The 20,192-nt window shown below is 36.4% G+C and overlaps 1 protein-coding gene across 2 annotated transcripts in view; it reads left to right on the plus strand.

Annotated features, from left to right (window-relative positions):
* The window catches only part of ADGRV1 (adhesion G protein-coupled receptor V1), a 272,375-nt gene that overhangs the window by 125,502 nt on the left and 126,681 nt on the right, over positions 1–20,192 (plus strand). For both annotated transcript variants that reach the window (XM_065046531.1, XM_065046532.1), the window contains exon 83: positions 2,070–2,170. In XM_065046531.1, coding sequence (XP_064902603.1) covers positions 2,070–2,170 — 101 coding nt within the window. The remainder of the gene's footprint in view (positions 1–2,069; positions 2,171–20,192) is intronic.

Here is a 20,192-nt window from a genome sequence, read left to right on the forward strand (position 1 = left end):
TGTTGCCATCTGATCCAATATTTGTACAGTGACAAATTTTGCCACTGAAAAGAAACGAAAGTCCAGCAAAGAAATGTGGGTTTTTTCGTGAACCTTTGCTTAACCATACAAGAGAGAAATACATCATTCATTTAAGGAAAGAAACTTAAAAATCCAAAATTCACCTGCGTGCGGGATTAAAGTAAATTTTCCTTCTGGCGTTGATAGTCACTGTGCAAGGAGGAACCTCAGAGCAGTGGGGTCACTGGGAAAACAAGCTAAATGACTTATTAATTTGACCTCAGGGCACTTAAATGAGGTTCTGGGTCTGCTCCTTGTGAGGTTTGTAGCTTCTATACTAGATCATCAGTGTGTGAGTAACAAAAACAGTGCAAGCAGCTAAATCTCTTATTAATCCCCTCTCAGCAAACTGCCCTAAAAGGCTGAAGGTAAGCTCCTTAATTGTTTTAGAACCTCAGCCATAAAAAAAGAAGACAAGGAGAGAGAAGAAAACCCTCTGGTTTCCACCTACTTCATAATAACTGGTTGTTTTATTTAATAATTATGAAATAATAATTTTTTAGCAGACAAAAAAAGAGCAGATTTTAAAATACAGTTAAGCTTCTAACTCATGTTGTGTAATTGAAAGTAAAAATAAAAAGGCAAACTATAATAAACAATATACAATAAAAATAAATAGAGAGCTTATAAAAAAAGGACAAACTATAATAAACAATATACAATATACAATAAACAAATTTAATTACTGTTCTACAGAAAAATTTAATTGATGAGACAAATACGCCACAGAATGGCAAATTTTATAGAAAGTGAAGAAAAAAAATACAAAGTAAACCAATGTGCTGTAGAAACTGAAGCTAAGAGAAATATTTTGCTGAACTAGAAGAAATAAAGACCTGCATATCTTCAGTGCTGGTTTTTTACTGTAGTCATGTGTCATAAGAATGTATTTTAAAAATTAGAACAGTTTAGCCTGCTTACGGATTTGCCTTGAATGTAACTGCAGTGCCTTTTGGCTTCTTTGGCTGGCTGAAGGTGTTTCCTTGCATGATTATAAATATTTAAATTTAGTGATTAACAAATTCCTTTAGATTCAAGAGCTATGAGGATATTGTTTCTCTAACATCTCCACCTAGGTGTGAAGAATAAAAATTAAAAAAAAAGTAGAATGAAATAGAACATTATTATTTGTGAAGTTAACGTACACAAATAATTTTGTAAATATCGCTAGCTAATTTTTGAAAGGTTTAGAAATTAATCTTTTTGCAATGATTTGTTTCATTTGCATCTTGCAAATACTTGTAGTTGAACAACCAGTCTGTCTCAAGAGAGAATGAAAGATCTGCCTTAAGTATCCACATCCCTGCCCTTCCTGGGGTGTGCAAGTGCACAAACAACTTTACATGAGCTTTAGCTCACGTTTTCCATAGTGGCTCAGTGTTCCCAGAGCCCTTCTTGCAAGAACCACTTACTGGTAGGTAAGGAGCCCTTCCCATTTCTGTTCATGATCATATTCACAATTAATTAGTGAAATGAAAAGCAGTGTTATTCTTTCTGCGTACTGTTGTAATATATTTCTACATGGAACTCAGATGAAATGGAAGACTGGCATTCAGAAAGTTATTGCTATGTCCTAAGGCAATGCTACCCAGCTGGAGGCAATTTTTTATTTATTCATTTCTAAAAGCATTTTTGCACGCAGCAGTTTGAACACTGGGGAGTTACTTTTGCTTTATAATAAACTGTTATGACAATAATCCGTATTAAGGAGAATTTTTTTTTAAAAAAAGCACTTTGAAAAAATGATTTGTTTATATCATGCAATTATTTTAGATCCCAATCCTATAAAATGTTAAATAGATGTTATTACTTAGGTAATACATTCATGTGATCCCAGTGTGAACAAAAATTGAGTTTATTCTCTCTATAGGATTTGGCGTTTACCTTTGGTGATCTACACCTTCAAGAGATCCAGCATTGTTGTTCTTATCTAGCATAGTTTGACAGACTAAGCTTTAAATTTATTTTCTTCTTTCTTTTTCTTTTTTTTTTTAATTGTTTCTCTGTAGGTTACACTTTGGCTATTATCTCCCACCTGTTCTGCACCAGGTGTGCAATGTTTGCAGCTAAACTTCTAACTCACATGATGGTTGCTTGTTTGGGTACTCAGGTAAGAAAAAAGGCTGAAGTTTCTAAGTGTAAGTTAATTAAATCTTTATTTTTCCTCACTTTCATGGCCTCATCTGAACAGATCTGCTTTGCTTTTCCACAGTGCAAACATGTTTGGAAAATTTAAAATTCCAACACAATACTTATAATTAATCCAATATTCATATCCTATGCAGAGAATTCAATTGGAATTATACAATTTCTGAAAATAATTAGAGAAAATTTATGGATGTATAGCCACATGAGAAGATAGGCCTGTATCTGCAACAATTAATGTTTTGATGGTGGGCTATATAATTGAGATGAAAGAGTTCCATCATTAACATAATTATTTATTGAATAGGTTAATGCCAGTGCTCTTAAATTCTGTGGGAAAGGTTTATTTTGAGTAGCAGATGCTGAAAGCCCTTTTGCACTCTAGTGTTTGTTGGAAGCTATAATTACTAAGACTTTCTTAATTACTTAAGACTTTCTATGATAAAAGAGAATAAATTGTCTTCCTTGTTCTGTCACACCTTTTCAAATAGTAGTTAATGGGATGTCAGAAAACTGAAGGAGCACGTGAAAAGAGAATATGTCTCTCTGTCCTATAAAATATAACTTCCGCAGCTTTCATACATCTGGTGAAATGGGAAGCTGTGAATAACCTCAAGTATCTTAAAAATTATTTTATGGAAAGATTTCTTAAAGGGAGATTTTTTGTATCCCTTTAATGCTATAAAGAGGATGTAAATACAAATTTAAATATGGAGATACTAAACGTATTAGTAGGCAGGTTCTTAGAAGAATGTCTGAAATCAGGGAAATACTCTGTAGATAATTGAAACAGCTCTGTGTCACCTGCAGTTTACCAACTGGAATATCTCTCAGACAATATTTGGTATACTGCCATAGTTACTACATCATTTTATTCATTTTACCTCATTATATAGTTCTTTGTTGTACAGCGGATTGCATTGATAATGTTCATCATGCGACTGGACTTAAAATAGAAGGAGCGGGAAAGGTTTCTCAGCTCCGTCTAGGGATCACTGGATACCTGCCGGTTTCTTGCATTTTAGGGAGTAAAAGCTTTTTGACATCTCAGTTCCTGATTTTTTAAATGTGTTGTTTTTTTAACTGTTCTGTTTAGTTACGTGGAAAGATAGTTTATTCCAGGGAGCTGTAATGTGTGTGGTTACTGGTATACCAATGAGCAGGATTCATTTGGGGCACATAGCTTGTAGCTCAGGTAAGCACCTGCACATGTGAAAATTATACAAAACAGGATTACTGAGAGCATTACAGCACATTTCAACACTCTAAAGATAGATTTTACAAAAGCTTCTTCTACCTTTCCTTCATAGTGAATGTTGAGTTGTTTGTGTTCCCAGAATTATTTAGTATTTTGTGTATAATGGAACTACACTTATCCATATTGCATTCTTTCTATCTCCAATACTTTTCCATTTTTTTGGTAATACATTGCATTTCCAGTACAGAGAAACTTGTTTCTTTTTACAGTGAGTTTGTTTTCACAGAAGTCTTTTGTTTGTTTTTTTTCCTCTGTAAGGACTCCTTACTGGTCTTTTGGACCCCTTGAAACATCTTAATCTACATGTGGAATAAGATAGAATGGTTTACTTAGGAAGGGACCTCTGGAGCTTCTCTTGTCCAACCCATCTGCTCAAGCAGGGTCACCTAGAGCCGGTTGCCCAGAACCGTATCCAGGTGACTTTTGAATCATTCCAAAGATGGAAACTCCACAACTTCCCTGGGCAACCTCTTCCAGTCCTTTCTCCGGCCTTGCTTCTCAGTTTTGGTTTAGTTATTTCATAAATACCTTTATCATGTTTAGAGTTACTTAGTAGTTAATTAACTACCCTTATTTGTACTTGCACGGGACTTAGCATCTTTGGACTACAGCTGCCACTCAGTCCAAGAACTGCTTGTTTCTTTCTGAAGATACACTAAACACAATTTCCCTGATTTACTGGTAGAATTTTCATTCCAGGTTGTATAAAGCTGTTAAACTTCTGTTCCTTCATTCTCAGGCTAGTGATAGATCTGCTTTGCTATAAAATTAATGTAATGCTGTCACATACACACTTTTCAAAGAATATACGGTGAAAACAGCTACAGCTATGGGAAATTTTTCACTTGAATTACATGTTCAATCAAAATTCATTTTTCATGAAAGTAGTCTAAGTCAACTTATCTCGAGACTATGTATAAAAGAAAGTAAACAGATGTTTTTAAAGCTTGACCTAAATGGGAACTAAAATATAAAGTTACTGCATTTCTTTCTGCTAAATGCAGCTCTAAACTTTATAAACATACCACTTTTATTTTTATTTATATATATATATATATACACGTACAAGAGGATTGTCATTTGTATGGCCTAGCAGTTTTTATCTGCTGACAAATCCAGATTTGCAAATAGTAATTCTATTGTCATCTTGCAGGTTTCTCTCAAGAAATACATAGAAATATAGAAATATAGAAATATATAGAAATATAGAAAAAAATATATATATAGGAAAACTGTCTGAAAAGCATGTACTTCATGGGTGGAGAAAAACGGTAATTGTTAATGCAGGAAAATATTACAGAAGTAACAGATTAAGAAAGAAAGGATTTTCTTCTAAGGCTTAAAAGCATAAAAATGCCGTTATTGCCTTTTCTTCTTCATGTATAAAGGTAATATTGAGAAGTCAGATATCTCTGGCTTCTGGAACACTTTGCTCAGTTCCAGCTGCTGAAGGACTTTGAAACTGAAAAAGTTAACTTCAGCTTATGCCCACAGGTTTTTCTATCTGCTTGCTATCTTTTTATTCAAATACACTGCTTTTAAACTTTTATATGAAATACTCGTCTGTGCAGAATAATTCTTGAGACAAGTGTCATCTGGTGCGTATATAGTAATTTAGATTAATTACAGAGGGACTATTTAGAACAGTTCTAAGTCCTTTTGTTATTCATCCTCAATCCTCCCAGCTCGTTTCCTTTTGCCAGGCAATTATTCTGCAAGTTTAGAACAAAACTTTTGAAAGAGGATTTTAGCAGGGCAACTGCTGAGCCAGTTAGCTGGCTTGGAGAGGAAATAAAGACAGTTTGGCAGCAGCTGTTGAAGAAAAGAAAGTGGCTTTAAGGCAGAGTGAAAAGAGAAAGGATTTGTTTGACAAGAGTGAACTGAACTACTGTGCTGGCTGTTCTGAACAGCTGAAGGGAAATCTTTATACAGTTACTTGTGTTGTGATATGTTGGCATATGTTCTGCCTAGAGAGAACTAGCATGATTAGGAAGCCTGAGTTTAAAAGAAAACTTTAAATAGAAGATACTTGGACAGCTGCCCTGTTTCCCCCAAAAATAAGACAGGGTCTTCTATTAATTTTTGCTCCAAAACGTATTACTTTTTTCCATGCATAGCTGCCTGTACACTATTTAAATTGACTTTTTTAATGAACTGTAACTAGGGCTTATTTTTGGAGTATGGCTTATATTTTGAGCATCCTAAAAATTCCTGAAAGATCATGCTGGGGCTTATTTTTGAGATAGGTCTTATTTTCAGGGAAACAACGTATATGCACCTACAAGTATTTGGAGTCTATACATATGATTATATTTTAACAATATAATTAAGTTTTGTAATTTTACTAACCAATGACTTTCTATGAGAGGAGTTATTTAAGACAGTTTTAACTGAGAACTTACGATGCGTAAATCAGCACTTAATATTTCCCAGTTTAAATAAAAGGAAAATATTAACACTTTGCATTTTTGTCTAGTAATATTTAGGCAGTAGGAGACACCAGGATTGTACCTGTTAGATTTCAAACCACTCTAGAGAATGAAGGAGCTGATGTTTATGTGAGCAGTTATATTTTTACCAGAAAAGAAAACATAAACTAAGAAGCTTTCCAGGTTAGATTTTTATTAGTCTTGTAGTGCGTGTTGGGTTTTTGTTTGTCGGTTTCTTTGTTTGGTTTGGGGTTTGTTTCGTTTTGTTTTCCTGCAGTTGCTACCAGTGCACTAATGATTATTGTCTGTAGATGGCAGTCAAACCTTTTCAGCACATTGCTCAGAAATTTGTCTGTTTTGTGCTTTCTCACGGGAATCTGTTACTCTGTCACTAACGGGGAATGGTGATTCACAATATGCGACCTTCATTTCGTTCTCGGTGTGTCTACACCTTCTAGTGTTAATGCAGCATTTGTAAAGCATTCAAGAATAGATGTTTGCTGGAACTCATTGGAAAGACATAAAAGGCTAGATATTTCTAAACATATATTTTTCCTTTCCATTCGTTCTGATAATAACTCAAAGAACTGTAATGTCTCCAGCAAACGCTACTTCTTGGATCATTAGTCATAGTATTTTGTTTGTTTGTTTAACCAGCGTGTTATAAGTTCATGCAACAATACCTCAAATGCATGAGGAAAAAATTACTGAGATTTTTGGGTTTGGAGTAAATTTAGGTGAAGATTTGTGTATTTGAAAAATTAAAGTACAATGAGAACATACTTCGCAGTGTCTCAGCACAGACATACTAACGAATAACTTTTTTTATTCTCAAAACAGTTTTAAACCTAGATTACAGGCTTAGTAGGAACCATTGCTTATGGTTCCTGTGCTTTGCTTGGGGATTCCCAGGCAGAAATACATGAATAAGCACTGTGTACATGGCTTTTACATGTATATTCAGCTTGATGCCTCTTGTCCTCATTAAGTTTCAGTGTGGATGCGCTGGCCATTTCTATAGCATGTGCCGAGTATTGCAAATGATGTGAACACGTGCTGAGTTCTCCACTTAGAGTTTTCATGTGAGCGCTGCTGAGCCGCTCTGTGTATGTGCACTCCCTGTTCCTCTGGAATATTTGAACATTCCCAGTCTGTTTACAGCAATAACCCTGTACAAATGGCCTGCTATTCTTCTGGCCAGTAATGCAAAAATAAAGTCTAATGGTCAAATAGCAAAAAGGCCATATGGGGAACTGTCATCCTATTTTTGTCAAACTATAAGTTTATGTTTTCTAATTTAACCAGTCCTTGAGCTACAGTAGCACATAGCATCATTATCCATCACTATAACATCTGTAATAATTACCAAGCTGGCAAGCCAAATTCATCCTACCATTGACTTTGACAGAAATGCATCATGAAGAATTATATCTACTGTGTTCAGCTGTGCATTATCCAACCTGAGGAGAAATACAAACATACATGCCACTTATGTTTTTTTATTTTTTTTAGAAGAAAAATAAATGGTACAAACACTCCTAGTTTAAAAAATTCTTAAACATTTATTTGGAAATTATAGGCTGCAGCCTTGGTAAAACTGTTGTTTTGTTATTTTGATTTAGATCAGGAGGAAGATAGAAAACACAGTTCTGACAGAACTAAGATAAATTTTAAAGATGTGATTAAATCTCCACAAGGTGGTGAAGGAGCAGGGTATGAACGAATTATCATAGAGCCTGCAGTTTCTGCCATTGTATAAATGTAAATCTTCTGCATTAACTGTGAAATGTTATGTCTGCTGTATTGTTAATCATAACCCTTCTCTTCCAAACTTCCAGATATATAATCAAAACCCAAAAGAAAATGTCATATGTACCTGGATATGGGGAGTTTATAAAGTATATAGAATCATAGAATGGTTTGGGTTGAAGGGCCCTTCCCAGCTCCCCTAATACCCCCCCCTGCCATGAGCAGGGACATCTTCACCAGCTCAGGTTGCTCAGAGCCCCGTCCAGCCTGGCCTGGGATGTCTCCAGGGATGGTTCATCCACCACCTCTCTGGCCAACCTGGGCCAGGCTCTCACCACCCTCAGGGACAACAATTTCTTCCTCATGTCCAGCCTGAATCTCCCTCCTTTAGTTTAAACCATCACCCCTTGCCCTGTAACAACAGGCCCTGCTCAAAAGTCTGTCCCCATCTTTCTCATGGGCCCCTTTTAAGTACAGAAAGGCCACACTAAGGTCTCCCCAGAGCTTCTCTTCTCCAGCTGAATACCCCAGCTCTCTCAGCCTGTCCCCCAGCAGAGCTGTTCCAGCCTCGGATCATTTCTGTGGCTCCTCTGGCCCCTCCCCAACAGGACCCTGTCCTGGCAGTAGAGAGGAGCCTTCAACTCAATTCAGTCCTTCTTTATGGTAAACCTCTGCTTTTTAGTCACTGATGGGGAATACTAATTACAGAGCTATTTCTGAGAACCCTGTTGCAGAGCTTCACTAAACTCTGTGTCCATATGGAATGTGAAACCTCTTATGGAATACGAAACAAATATTTTTATGCACTACTTTACAGTTAGAACCCAGTTACCCAGGGTGAGAGAATTTTCTTTATAAAACCTAATTGTCTTTGAGGGCAACTAGGCCTGCAATTTCCTTGCTCTGATTTTCTTGCTGTAACATGACATCAGTAAATAATGCTGCACATGGTACTGTCTGCCCTTTGTGAAGCTGAGAAAGCCAGAAATTTTGGGAACGTCCAGAATAAGCCAGTGAGAATGAGACCTGGGGATCCAGAATTGGTGCCTACTCTGCAAATTCGGTGTCATGTTAATGTGTTTTTTCCTGTTACTCTTCAATGTGAAACTTTTCAGTAAGAAGAATTATGAGTAGTAGGCAGTCTTCTTCCACACTTATTGTCAGTGTTCTTATCTTTGGGATAATAATATCTAAAAAATTATCATTTAGAAAAGGGGAGATTCTACAGGTGTTACTTACAGTGAAAGGTGGAAAAGATTTCCATTTCCCTTAGAGGAATATTGTTACTTATTCAAGAAAACTGGACATTCTTTGCATTTTGGAATACCTGATGACGTTGAAGTGATAAGAATATTTCTCAAATGAGTACTCAGCCATTAACTCCCTAGGTGGGATTTCATAATGGGTTGAATTCTTAAGGATGCTGTGCAATCTCTCTGTCCCTGCACAACTTCTGCTAAGACAATTGCAGAATATTCCATTCATCCTGGGATAAGCGAAGTTTCCATAGGATGAGCGGATTTTCCTGCTAGGCCTTTACTGTCATATTTCCTGATAAAGGAAAACAGTCCTTCTGCTAATCATTTGTTATCACAAGAATAAAAAATTATGTATTTCTGGCTTGCATTACTTCCATGGAGTCTGGGGTCACTCTGAAGGGTCAGTGTTAGGCTTCAGTTGATACTACATAATTTACTTTGATGATCAAATAAAAGGATGATAATTATGTTTTCCAGCAAATTTGTATTTAAAATTAATTTTTATTATATAGTAGAAGAGTAGCAATATTAGTTTAAATGACACATTTCTGTTAAAATTAGAGTTCTGTCCAGCACAGCTAGCTAAGACACTTGTTGGGGGTGTCAGAAGGGAAAAATACATCAATAAGAATGTTTATGTGGATAAGCTGCTTTCACCAATTCCTTAAATGACATTTTTATGATTTCAGTAAATAAATGATAGTTGTTTTACAACAACGGTCACTCTGTTTCAGGGCATGCAATGTGTATTCCCTAGTCCTGCTGACAACATATTCTGGTATAATACAACATGTAGGCATTTCTTGGAGTTTCACCTGTGTTCTTTGTTACCTTTGCAAGAAGAATTAACACCTAAACCTTTCCCGCCAGCAACTGTATTAGTAGGCTTCCTACTAATTTAATTACTTATTAGCTGATTTCAGTCATTCTCACCAAGACAGAGCAGAGTGTTCATGCAACTTCTTTTTCAGAAGCGGTTTCAACCTAGTAATTAGTAGAACTATTTGGGGATTAGTTTACATCATAAAAGATAATTTCATAGCAGAGTAATCCAAATTGAATGCTTTTGTAGCAGAGCAATGCAGTTTTACGATCAGGCTCCGAGGGCCCATCTCTATTAAATTATGTTACTACTTGTGAGTCTGCAATATCCAAGAAGAATCAGATAATCAAAGATGGAGCTAATCAGGGATTTGTAGTGGAAGAAATTATAATTTTTCTTGAGATGTCAGGAGGTGAGAAGAGCGGTTTAGCCACTGGGACCTTGTTGCAGCATCTTTCCCTTTTTCCAGTAGAGGGAGTCATCTTGCCTATGGAGTTCCATCAGATGTCGAGCTGCTGTGGCTCTGAGAGGCTTGAAATACACATGATCCCATGTGTAGATACTCAAAGCTCAAGCAAAAATAAAAAGCAATGCAGTCTCTATAAAAGTGGATCTTTAAGATCTCAGTCTCGGGAGTGTGGAGGTGTAGAAGCAGCTGATATACGATGGAGGGAGGGCAAGAAGTGGTGCTCTAGAAGTCATGGTGCGTGATGGGACATGTAAGAAATAGGTCTGAAATACACAGATTGTTTACATTTTATGTTAAGTTTTTTCATCAGCCAACACAGGATTTTGGTGTCTCACTGATAACTTATTGCGACGGCAGGACCCATGTATTTCTGCTTTCACTATTCGTAGGGATAATGTTACTTTACCACCCTTATTCACTTTTCTGTGTTGAGTCACCACGTAGTGTCAATGCACAGGCTGTTAGTATCTTCTTATAGATTATCTTCTAGTGTTTGCCAGAACTCAGATATATGAGCAATACTATACCATATGTTAGAATGCTGCTACGTTATCTCACACCTCCTGTCTTCATTGCAAACAGTCAAATGTTCTGTTTATCACTTTAAAGTAAAAGATATGAGATTTCTATCAGCTAATGCCTTCCAGCTCTTTTTTCATTATACCCTATTTTCTTTTTTTCCCCAACGTCACAAACAGTTGGGGACCACACACAGAGAGGAATAGGCAGAAACATTCCCAAGTTGCCTATTCATTGCTTTTCCCTCTGTCTTATGGAGAAGCAGGTTACACTGCTGCCTCTCTCTGCTTCGTGCTTTTCATTGCCATTTTTCAGCTCTCATTCCCAGTTTCTGCCTCCTTTCTTCCTCTCCCTTTGTTCTGTCCACTCATGCGTGCCCATCTGCTTTAATAAAAAGGTAGATATCTATTACACCTCCTAATTAGCCAATCTCCCATTGCTCGCTTCCCCTCTACAGGTTTTTCCTCAGCCCTGTCTAGATGGAGAGATGAACTGCAGTAGCTGCTTTACCCATAAAACATTATTAATTTATCTTGCCTTGTGGAAAAAGAAATCCATAGGCTTTCGTGAAGAATAGCACCTCGATGTTCGGCTCCTGTTTTCACCCCACCACTGTCACTTTGTTTGCTCACTTCCAAGTGCAAGAGTATGTGCAAGAATGTTTTGAAATTGTCTTTTTGTTTCCTTTTTTTTGCCAGTTTTTTCATGACCTAATTCTTCATATCTTCCAGGCAGCTAATGTTCCATAAGCAGTAGATTAACAAGTCCTTTTCAAGACTTAATTGGATTAATTATTGGTATACATGAAACCAGAGCCTGACCTTGCGAGATTCATATGGCAAGTGTAGTTTTAGGCATACCAGAGTCCTAATAGCATTTGAAATAAATGAATAAGAATTTACTAAATATCAGCTTACTAATGATTACAGTTAAATGTGATTAATTACACTTCTATAATTTTTGATAGTTTAATAAGCAGGCTATAGTAGAATTTTATACACTTATGTATAGGATTTTGTTCACATCATGATTTTTTACTGTTGTGGTATAGAAAGTGTCTTTTGAAAATGGCATTGTGTGTATTTACAATAATCAAACAAACAGGTCACGACACAAGGACAAGACAGAATGTCCATTTTGGTTATTCTTTAGTGTTCCATGTAGGTCATGTCAGTATCTTGTGCTAAATAAAATATGATTTGCAGCAAAGTACTAATACAGATGCTGATCTGAATAGACTCTAAAAAATGACCATGAATCCATAAATGCTGAAAATGACAGTGAATGATGAGTGAAATAATTAATGAAGAGTTTGGGCTGTATATTAGTCAGAGGGAGAAATGAGGAGCATATGAAGTATATGGTCATGTGCTGAAAATAAATAAACTGTTTGTGTTCAGTGATTACAAAAAGGCTTACAAAACCATGATCATTGATCATAGGCTATGCTATATTTCCATTTTAGTGGGAATCTTCTCTTTTTATATTAAAGGAAACTCAAGCAATCTGAAAGATCGCTTTATGTAACAAAATTGCAAAGTATATGCCTAAATCTTGTCACCTGCTTCAAAACATTGCAGAAAATTATTCAAAATCACTGAGGTGCTATTTTGATGGGAATCCAGTCAATGAAGAGACATCATATATGAAATGCTGCTCAGTTCTTTCTAAATGCCTATTAAAGCTAGGCAGCTAGTGGACAATCAAAGAAAATGAAAGAACAAGGAGAGATCTTTTTGGAATAAGAAAGATGAAATAATAAAAACCAGCTTCTTAAACACAAGACATGTACATCAGTAGAAATTGAATGGCTGGAAAATCTTCTGGGAATGACAGAATTTTATATGTTTCTAGGAGAGAAGAGAGAGGGAAATAAGCAAACACAAGATAATCAACAACTTTGTTTTTACTTCACAGCTGGAATGGGATAGGAATCTTCCCTTAGTCAATAATTGTGGGTCAGCTGGCAAGAAGTAACTTGGAAAGCACAGGAATTCAGGGCCTTAAGACTGTCTGTGAGTAAACAAAGAGAACTGCATCAAATGAACACCCAGTCATCTCACCATTTACCCATGAAATGCCTGCTCCACCCAAAAGACAGATTTTCTGGTGAAAGAGCAAACCAGTATTTATCCTTGGTCCTTGCACAGATACTGTCCAGAGACTCACAGTATTTTATTGTGTCCTGCAACAGATTTGGACAGACGTTGCTCTTGTCCATGGTCTGATAGAGACCTGCATGATCTTGCACCACTCTACAGAAGCAGGTGGCAAAGGAGGGTCATACAAATATTTTCACTTCGTTATACAAACCAAGCAGATCCCCCTCATGTGTGCTTTTAGGGTGGTTGAGCTCTACAGTGCCCAGGTTCAAAATCAGGAAAATTCAACCTTGAGAGTAAGTTAGGATATAATTTCTCTTTTCGAGATGAAACCAAACCAAACCAACCAACCAAACAAACAAAAAAACCCCACAAACAAACAAAAACCCACCACAAACAGACAGAAAACTAAAGCAATAACTGAAGCCCTGGTTCATGATAGGTGACTTTTTATTTTTAATGTGTTGTCACAGTGAGAACAAAGTTTGCAAGAGAGATCAAGAAGTCATACAATGTAAGCGTGTCCTGTGAGGATACATCAGTCCTCTAAGTCTAACATACCCACCTGTTCTATCTTCCTGACACCCCTTTCGTAGACGTACATGATTCAGCACAAAATGGGAGGCAGATAGGGAAACACATAGGTGAAAAGTGTATATACAGAACTGTCTGTTCTTTCTAAATTCACACTTAAAAGTGGCTCATAGTTAGTGCTATTTGTTATTTCTGAAGTATTTTTAAAGTACTGTGAGTTGTGCTTGAGTGTAATGTGTGACCTAGATACAGCAGTGAACTTCAGCTGGAGACAATTATATGAACGATGTCAAAAAGGTCTGCATGGGAGATAAAAGACTGAGCTCTGTTAACAAAATCTATCCTCAGATTAAACCATGCTCCCTAGTTAGTGCAGATCCTGCAGTCTCTTAATTTAGAGCAGGGTTTTGGGTACATTGGTGGCTAATGTGTGCCTAAACCCTCATCTTAATGATTGCTAAGTCATTAACCCATTGTGATGCTCAGAGTCCTACCCTTGACCTGGGTCAGCTTAAAGTGATGCTCATATATTAACCTTTATAGTTTGTAAAAACAAGTACCTTACCTTCTACTTTATGCAGACAAATATATGGCATTAATTCTTTGCTCATTACTAACTTTTAGCTGAGATCAGACATCTAGCAACAAATCACTTCAGGATAATTATTATTTTGGGTGTCTCAGCTTCCCAACTTTGAAGAGCAAAAAGCTCCAGGATGTATTTGATAGTAAATGCTATCTACTGTTAAAATATGATTTGTTGACATCAGGCTGGTTTCTTAAAGCATTGCATAAATGTGGTTTCACTGGAAAAGGAGTGGAATAGAAGCAAATAAGGAAGTTGGATGATGTGATGTTCACCATGTGATTGCTAAGTCTAAAGCATTAGCTTTTCAGCAGCCTTCCATGTATAAAATCCTACGAATTAGTGATGGAAAGGTCACGTTTATCTTCTTCTACCTTTGTGAAATTTTTACTCCATAATGTATTCTTGGTGTGTTTATTTAAGAGTTTTAAAATAATTTAGCTTGGAGGCTTCTATCACTTACATTTTAAGCTTGCTTTGTTCTATGCCTGTATGCTGGGTACTACTAAAAGGGTAAAGTCAAAGGTGAACTTGTTCTTAATTGTGCTAATAGATCTTCCCTGATATAGGAAGCAAATGTAAGGCTATGTTGATTTTCTGTTTAGACACTGAAGGCGCTAATCCGCGTGCACAGAGCTGTGGTAACTTTCACGGCATTTGCTAATGCTCTAGGTCTTTCAGGTTTAATTTTTCAAATCTTTATATTGAAACAGTTCACTTTTGGAGGTGGAAACACAACATATCAGTGCTGATCTATGCAGTCTGCCGAAAGGCTCATGTCATTCTTTCCTCCAGCCTTCACAATTCTGAGTGTCCTTACTAAGCTTCACCACCTTCAGAAACTGCCTTTGTCCAGAAATACTGAGATCACAGGTGTTATTAGTGGGCCTGATAAATGTCAGATTCCAGTAGATTTATCAAAGGAAAAAAGAAGCAGTTCATTTTTCCAGCCTCTGAAATTACTTACAATGATATCTTCAAACCATTAAAATATTCTAGAGGGATCTGCTAACATTTAGCTATGTATAACACAAGCTATCCCCTCTTCAAAATTCACTGCCTAATTCATTAATATAATTATAGAAAACTGGAAACATTTTTTTTTTTTAATAAAGCAAAACCAAATTAATGCAAGCCTTTATTTTTCAGTAGGTCGTTGCCTGCTTAATTGTTTCATAGTTGTATACAAGTTGCTCACTTGTAGCTTCACTAGCTTATGAAGTTACGCACTGTTTGTGATACTTACAATGCACTAAACATTACAGATATTTGAAGAGGAGAACTAATCTTTGGCTTTAGCTTTGGCTTTAGCTTCTGCCTGAAGTTTCTCCTGAAAATTGCATTGTATTATCCTTCCAGAATATTTTAAGTTGCTGAGGGTTGTTGACTGAGATGATATTTGATAGATAGATAGATAGATAGATAGATAGATAGATAGATAGATAGATAGATAGATAAGAAAGAAAGAAAGAAAGGAAGGTAAAGATTAATCCAATTTAGGAGGTTATCACTTGCCATCAGTGATAAAAATGTAAGTGTTGCAGCTCCACATGGCTTATTTCATATTTATCCACAATTTAGTCTTAAACAGACCACAAGTACTTGTAGTGATGCTATCCTGACATGCACTGAATGATCTTGGATGCTAAATAATCTTAGATAGTTCTGTTATACAATCTGGTGTATCACACAACTGCAGTCAAACACTGAAGGAACACCAAACTGGAGAAAATAAATGCTTAGTAGAACTTTATTTGGCACCATCCTAATTTTTGAGCTACTATATAGGTGAATTGTTGAAGGAGTTGTATCCATAGTAGCTAAATTTCAACCAAGGTCCAACACCATGGTTTCAGAGCCTCAGATTAATTTACTACATTTATTTAATGTATTTTTAGAATAGGATTGTAGTTCTGTAGAATAAAATAAAAGGTTAGAGCCCCTGTAATTTAATTTTCAGCATTTCTAGTCTGAAACAGAGGGAACTGAGATGTATTATCAACTAAAGCTCAACATTCTGCTTTCTAATATTGTTTTGTGCCCACTTGTCAAGACTTTCAATGAAGCATTGTAGGTTATTTTCATCAGATGCAAGAAACAAATTCATGAAATTAAGAGCGGGCTCTTGTTTGATAATTACAAACTAATGTGCTTCAAGCAATCCAGTAAATTATGAGCTGTCACTTACGAATAAAGTGGGTTTTCTTAAGATAAAATAATATACATGGACTGATTGTAGTACGTGTCCAAAAATAAATTATTTGCTAGGTCACATTGTTGAACATAATTTTAATATTGCCAGAGCTTTCTAAACAAGATTTGCAAAGCTTTGTGTAGTGGCTTCCTATGACAGAGGGTGCTGTTCGGAAAAGTCAAGTATCACTGATAAATCAGGAACACGCATTAGTCATATCAGACCGTAATTTCCCTTTCCTTTCCCTATGCATCAAAGACTTCCCTGCACATCAGGTGGAAATCTGGAGACAAATATTTTCCTTATAGTTTGCTTTTACCCTCAGTCTAACTGTGTGGTCGGTTCAATAGCATAATTGCCCTCTCATTGTTTATCATGACCCAGTTTCTATACTCTCAGATGGTACGGGATTACTAAAACTAATTGCATTTTTAAGTTCTATGTTTGGATTTATTTTTGCTTATTTACTTTTACATTTCCTTTTGGAGTTACTGTGCTGCTGAAAACAATGTGAATTTTAGATCCTATAATAACAGGGCCATGAAGATGATCAGGAGCCTGGAGCACCTCTCCTGTGAGTGCCGGCTGAAAGAGTTGGGGTTGTAGTACCTAAAGTGGACTTCTAAGAAAGCTGGTGAGGAACTTTATACAAGGGCATGTAGTTCTAGGACAAGGAGTGATGGCTTTACCTGAAAGAGGGTAGTTTTAGCTTAGATATAAGGAAGAAATTCTTTCCCCTGAGGGTGGTGAGAGCCTGTCCCAGGTTGGCCAGGGAGGTGGTAGATGAACCATCCCTGGAGACATCCCAGGCCAGGCTGGACGGGGCTCTGAGCAACCTGAGCTGGTGAAGATGTCCCTGCTCATAGCAGGGGTTGGAACTAGGTGGCCTTTAAGGTCCCTTCCAACCCAAACCATTCTAGGATTCTGTGATTCAATGAAAATATGCTTCACCTAGTGCAATTCCAGGATGTACTTAGTGATGTCTTATTCATTAAAAACTGAGTTCCAAGCTTAATCCTGCTGCTGAGCTCTGGTTTTCCAACTTTCAGTCTGACAGAGATGAATACTCACCTTGAACTCACTCTATAATTACAGTAGTAGCCTAAGGGGTAGGCCCTGCCCTGCGATGTTTGCTCTTTCAAATATTTTAAGAATGATAAAATGGAAAATATATTTAACAAGGGGAATGATAAACTTTCCATTCCACTGAACAGGTCACCAGTATGTAAAAAGCAGATGGATTTTGTCCAAAGCCTTTTTCATCCTACAGGTGTTGGTGAACTTGGACTGGGCCCATGTAATTGTTTTTTGTTCTGTGTCATATTAACATATTACCCACTCTTCCTCAAACCATCTGAACTGTGGATATTGTAAAGCTTTCTATGTTTCACTAAAACACTTACCTATCAGTGTTGATAGTGTAGCCACGTCCTAGATCAGATTACAGAGCTTTACTGGTCTGTGTGGAATTTTTCATGTTCTTTTCTAGATGAGAATTTTCTTTCATTCTTTCCTGTGTACTCAAGGAAATACTGTGAGAATATATTATTTGCAATTGTCCCTACTTTTACTTTAGCTGCTAAAGTACCCTCCTAATTTAATAGGTGTGGTGTTGAAAGTATGGAGCAGTTGAAAAAGTAGGTGCACTTTTTAAATATCCTTCTGCTTCCACTGGAGTTTTAGCAAGTCTGCATTCTATTACAAATAAGTTCTATAGATCTACTTTATAATTTGAAAAAAAATAAGATTATTTCCTTTCTGTTCATGGTTGACTGCCCTTTCCTCAAAGTACTGAGTTTCTAAGTCCAAGGAAAGAGCCTGCTATTTATTTATTAAATTTTAGGGGTTTGGAGGTGGGTTTTGTTTTGCTTTGGCAGACTTTCTTGTGTTGGTATAGGTCATCAAGGTAGCACTTAGGGATTCCCAAGCTGTTTCGAGAACGAGGTTTTTTTCCCCTGTGCTGTAAGAGTTGCATCAATTTTGGCCTTGTCTTATTTTCTTATTCTTGTTTTCACAATTCTGTAAAGGTGATGAAAGTTGTGACTCCCTATGGTCCTTGTCAGCGTGCCACTTCTTCTGTTTCTGTGGTTTTGCTGGTTTTTGTTCCAACAACAAACCTGTCCATGAAAGTTCCTTCTATCATGTGTTTCTTTGGCACAGTGATTGGTAGCACTTGAGGTGACTCAAGCAGAGCTATGAATGGAGAGTGAGTTTGACCCAGATACACATGCTTGGTGGGTGTGTATCATGGTAGAAATTAACCGGTCATTAATAGGCAAATCATAGAACAGAATCGCAGAATAATGATGATTGGAGAAGCAATAGAGATCATGTAGTCCCACTCTTTGCTTAAAGTTCCCTCTGCAAGTGAGAGAATATACAGAGAACTCTGTAATTTATTTTTCATTCTGGTCAAACAAGTTTATACTTAGAAGTGACTTTTTTCTTACAATTCTAGTATTTACAGGTGGATTTGAAATTCAAAATGGGATTTGGAGAGTTTTTCTTGATGTAACTCAGGTTGTCCCAAATTGTAAATCCAACGCTTCTCATTGGAATGGATCATAATTCATCAATAGCCTAAAATGCTCTAAATAGGCTAAATAATTCCAACGACCATTTGTTTTTCAAAATGCTACATTTAGTGATTACACTGAGATGTGTGAATTAAGGTACTTCTCATGGTTTAGCTCTGCAGATCATATTGTTGCCTGCTGAATTTCAGAAAACACATTCATTTGCTTAATTTCAGTTGTTCCAATGCAGGTATTTTATTGTACGATATGTAATTCTGGGTGATGTGGAGAAAAGATTCAGTCTTCATCACTGTGGTTTCAAAGGTATGTGTTTTTTAATATAGTTTTCTGAGCTGTTTCTAAGAAATTCAAGCAAAACAACCAAACTAGGCTTTCTTTCACACTCTAAAAAGATATCTGGAATAACTGTGTAGATGTATCTGAGATGGACACTGCAGACTGGTGTGCTTAGAGGTTCTTCTTGCAGGGTAGGCTTGAGAAAAGCGAGTCTACTATGTACCTTTCACAGAGTAATCTCCACCTTGGTTTCATTTTCTAATCTTTGGTTTAGAATATGGATCAAGATCAAGCAGTGTAGTGTAAGTTTAATTCCTGTCAATGGTGTCCTGCTTCATGTGAAATGAAGATAAATTTGACAGGTAACTCATCTGTATCAAGTTTTTTAAGCCTATTATATATATATATATATATATATATATATATATTTAACATAGAAAAGTGAAGAAAAGCAGCACAACATGGTACAGGAAAAATATTTCTTTTGCTAAAACAAAACAGAATTTTTAAAAGCAAACAAGTGAAAAGAAATTATCAGGTGTGTTATACATTGTGAAGTTATGGATAGGATCAAGAATAACAACAGGTGTGTACGGGAGCACTGCACCTTCAGTTAGAATTGGCCAATCCTGAGCTGAACAGGAAATATCAGACTCCGGTTTTGTGAGAAACTAGACAAAAAGGAAGCCATCCAGCCCTGCGTCACTCAGTCCTGTTTGATTTGCACCTGACTTCAGTTTACAGGTGGCTGCCACGTTATACCTGCCATGTGCTGCTGAGCTCTGTAGGCTCCACCTTTCTCTTCAGATTCTTAACAATTGCTCACAGGGACCAAAACTAACATTTTCTCTTGCAAGTCTTTGTTATAAACAACAACAAAAAAAGTTATTAGTGTGATTAGAAATTAATAAAATCTTGGCTGAGAACAAAATTCACTTTCTCATAACTAAACACAAATTTAATCACTGAAAAAAAAATCTATGTTGCTGAAGTACTAGACTGAAAAAAATTGTACTAGTGACTTATATTAGCATAGATTTTCAGCCCTGTGTTTTCTAGGTGTTTTTGTTAGAGCTGGACCTATGTGAGCGTCACAGAAGTTTAGGCAGTTACTTGAGTAGTCTGACTATATAGTTTTAATCAGACATCTAAAGATGGTCTAGCTATCTATGATGAATAATTTAAATTTTATATAACAAATAATGGAGTAGAATATAAAAACTGACAATTGCATATGTTAAGAAACTTCTTT

This window comes from Columba livia, chromosome Z (genome assembly GCF_036013475.1).
Source record: "Columba livia isolate bColLiv1 breed racing homer chromosome Z, bColLiv1.pat.W.v2, whole genome shotgun sequence".
Taxonomy (NCBI): domain Eukaryota; kingdom Metazoa; phylum Chordata; class Aves; order Columbiformes; family Columbidae; genus Columba; species Columba livia.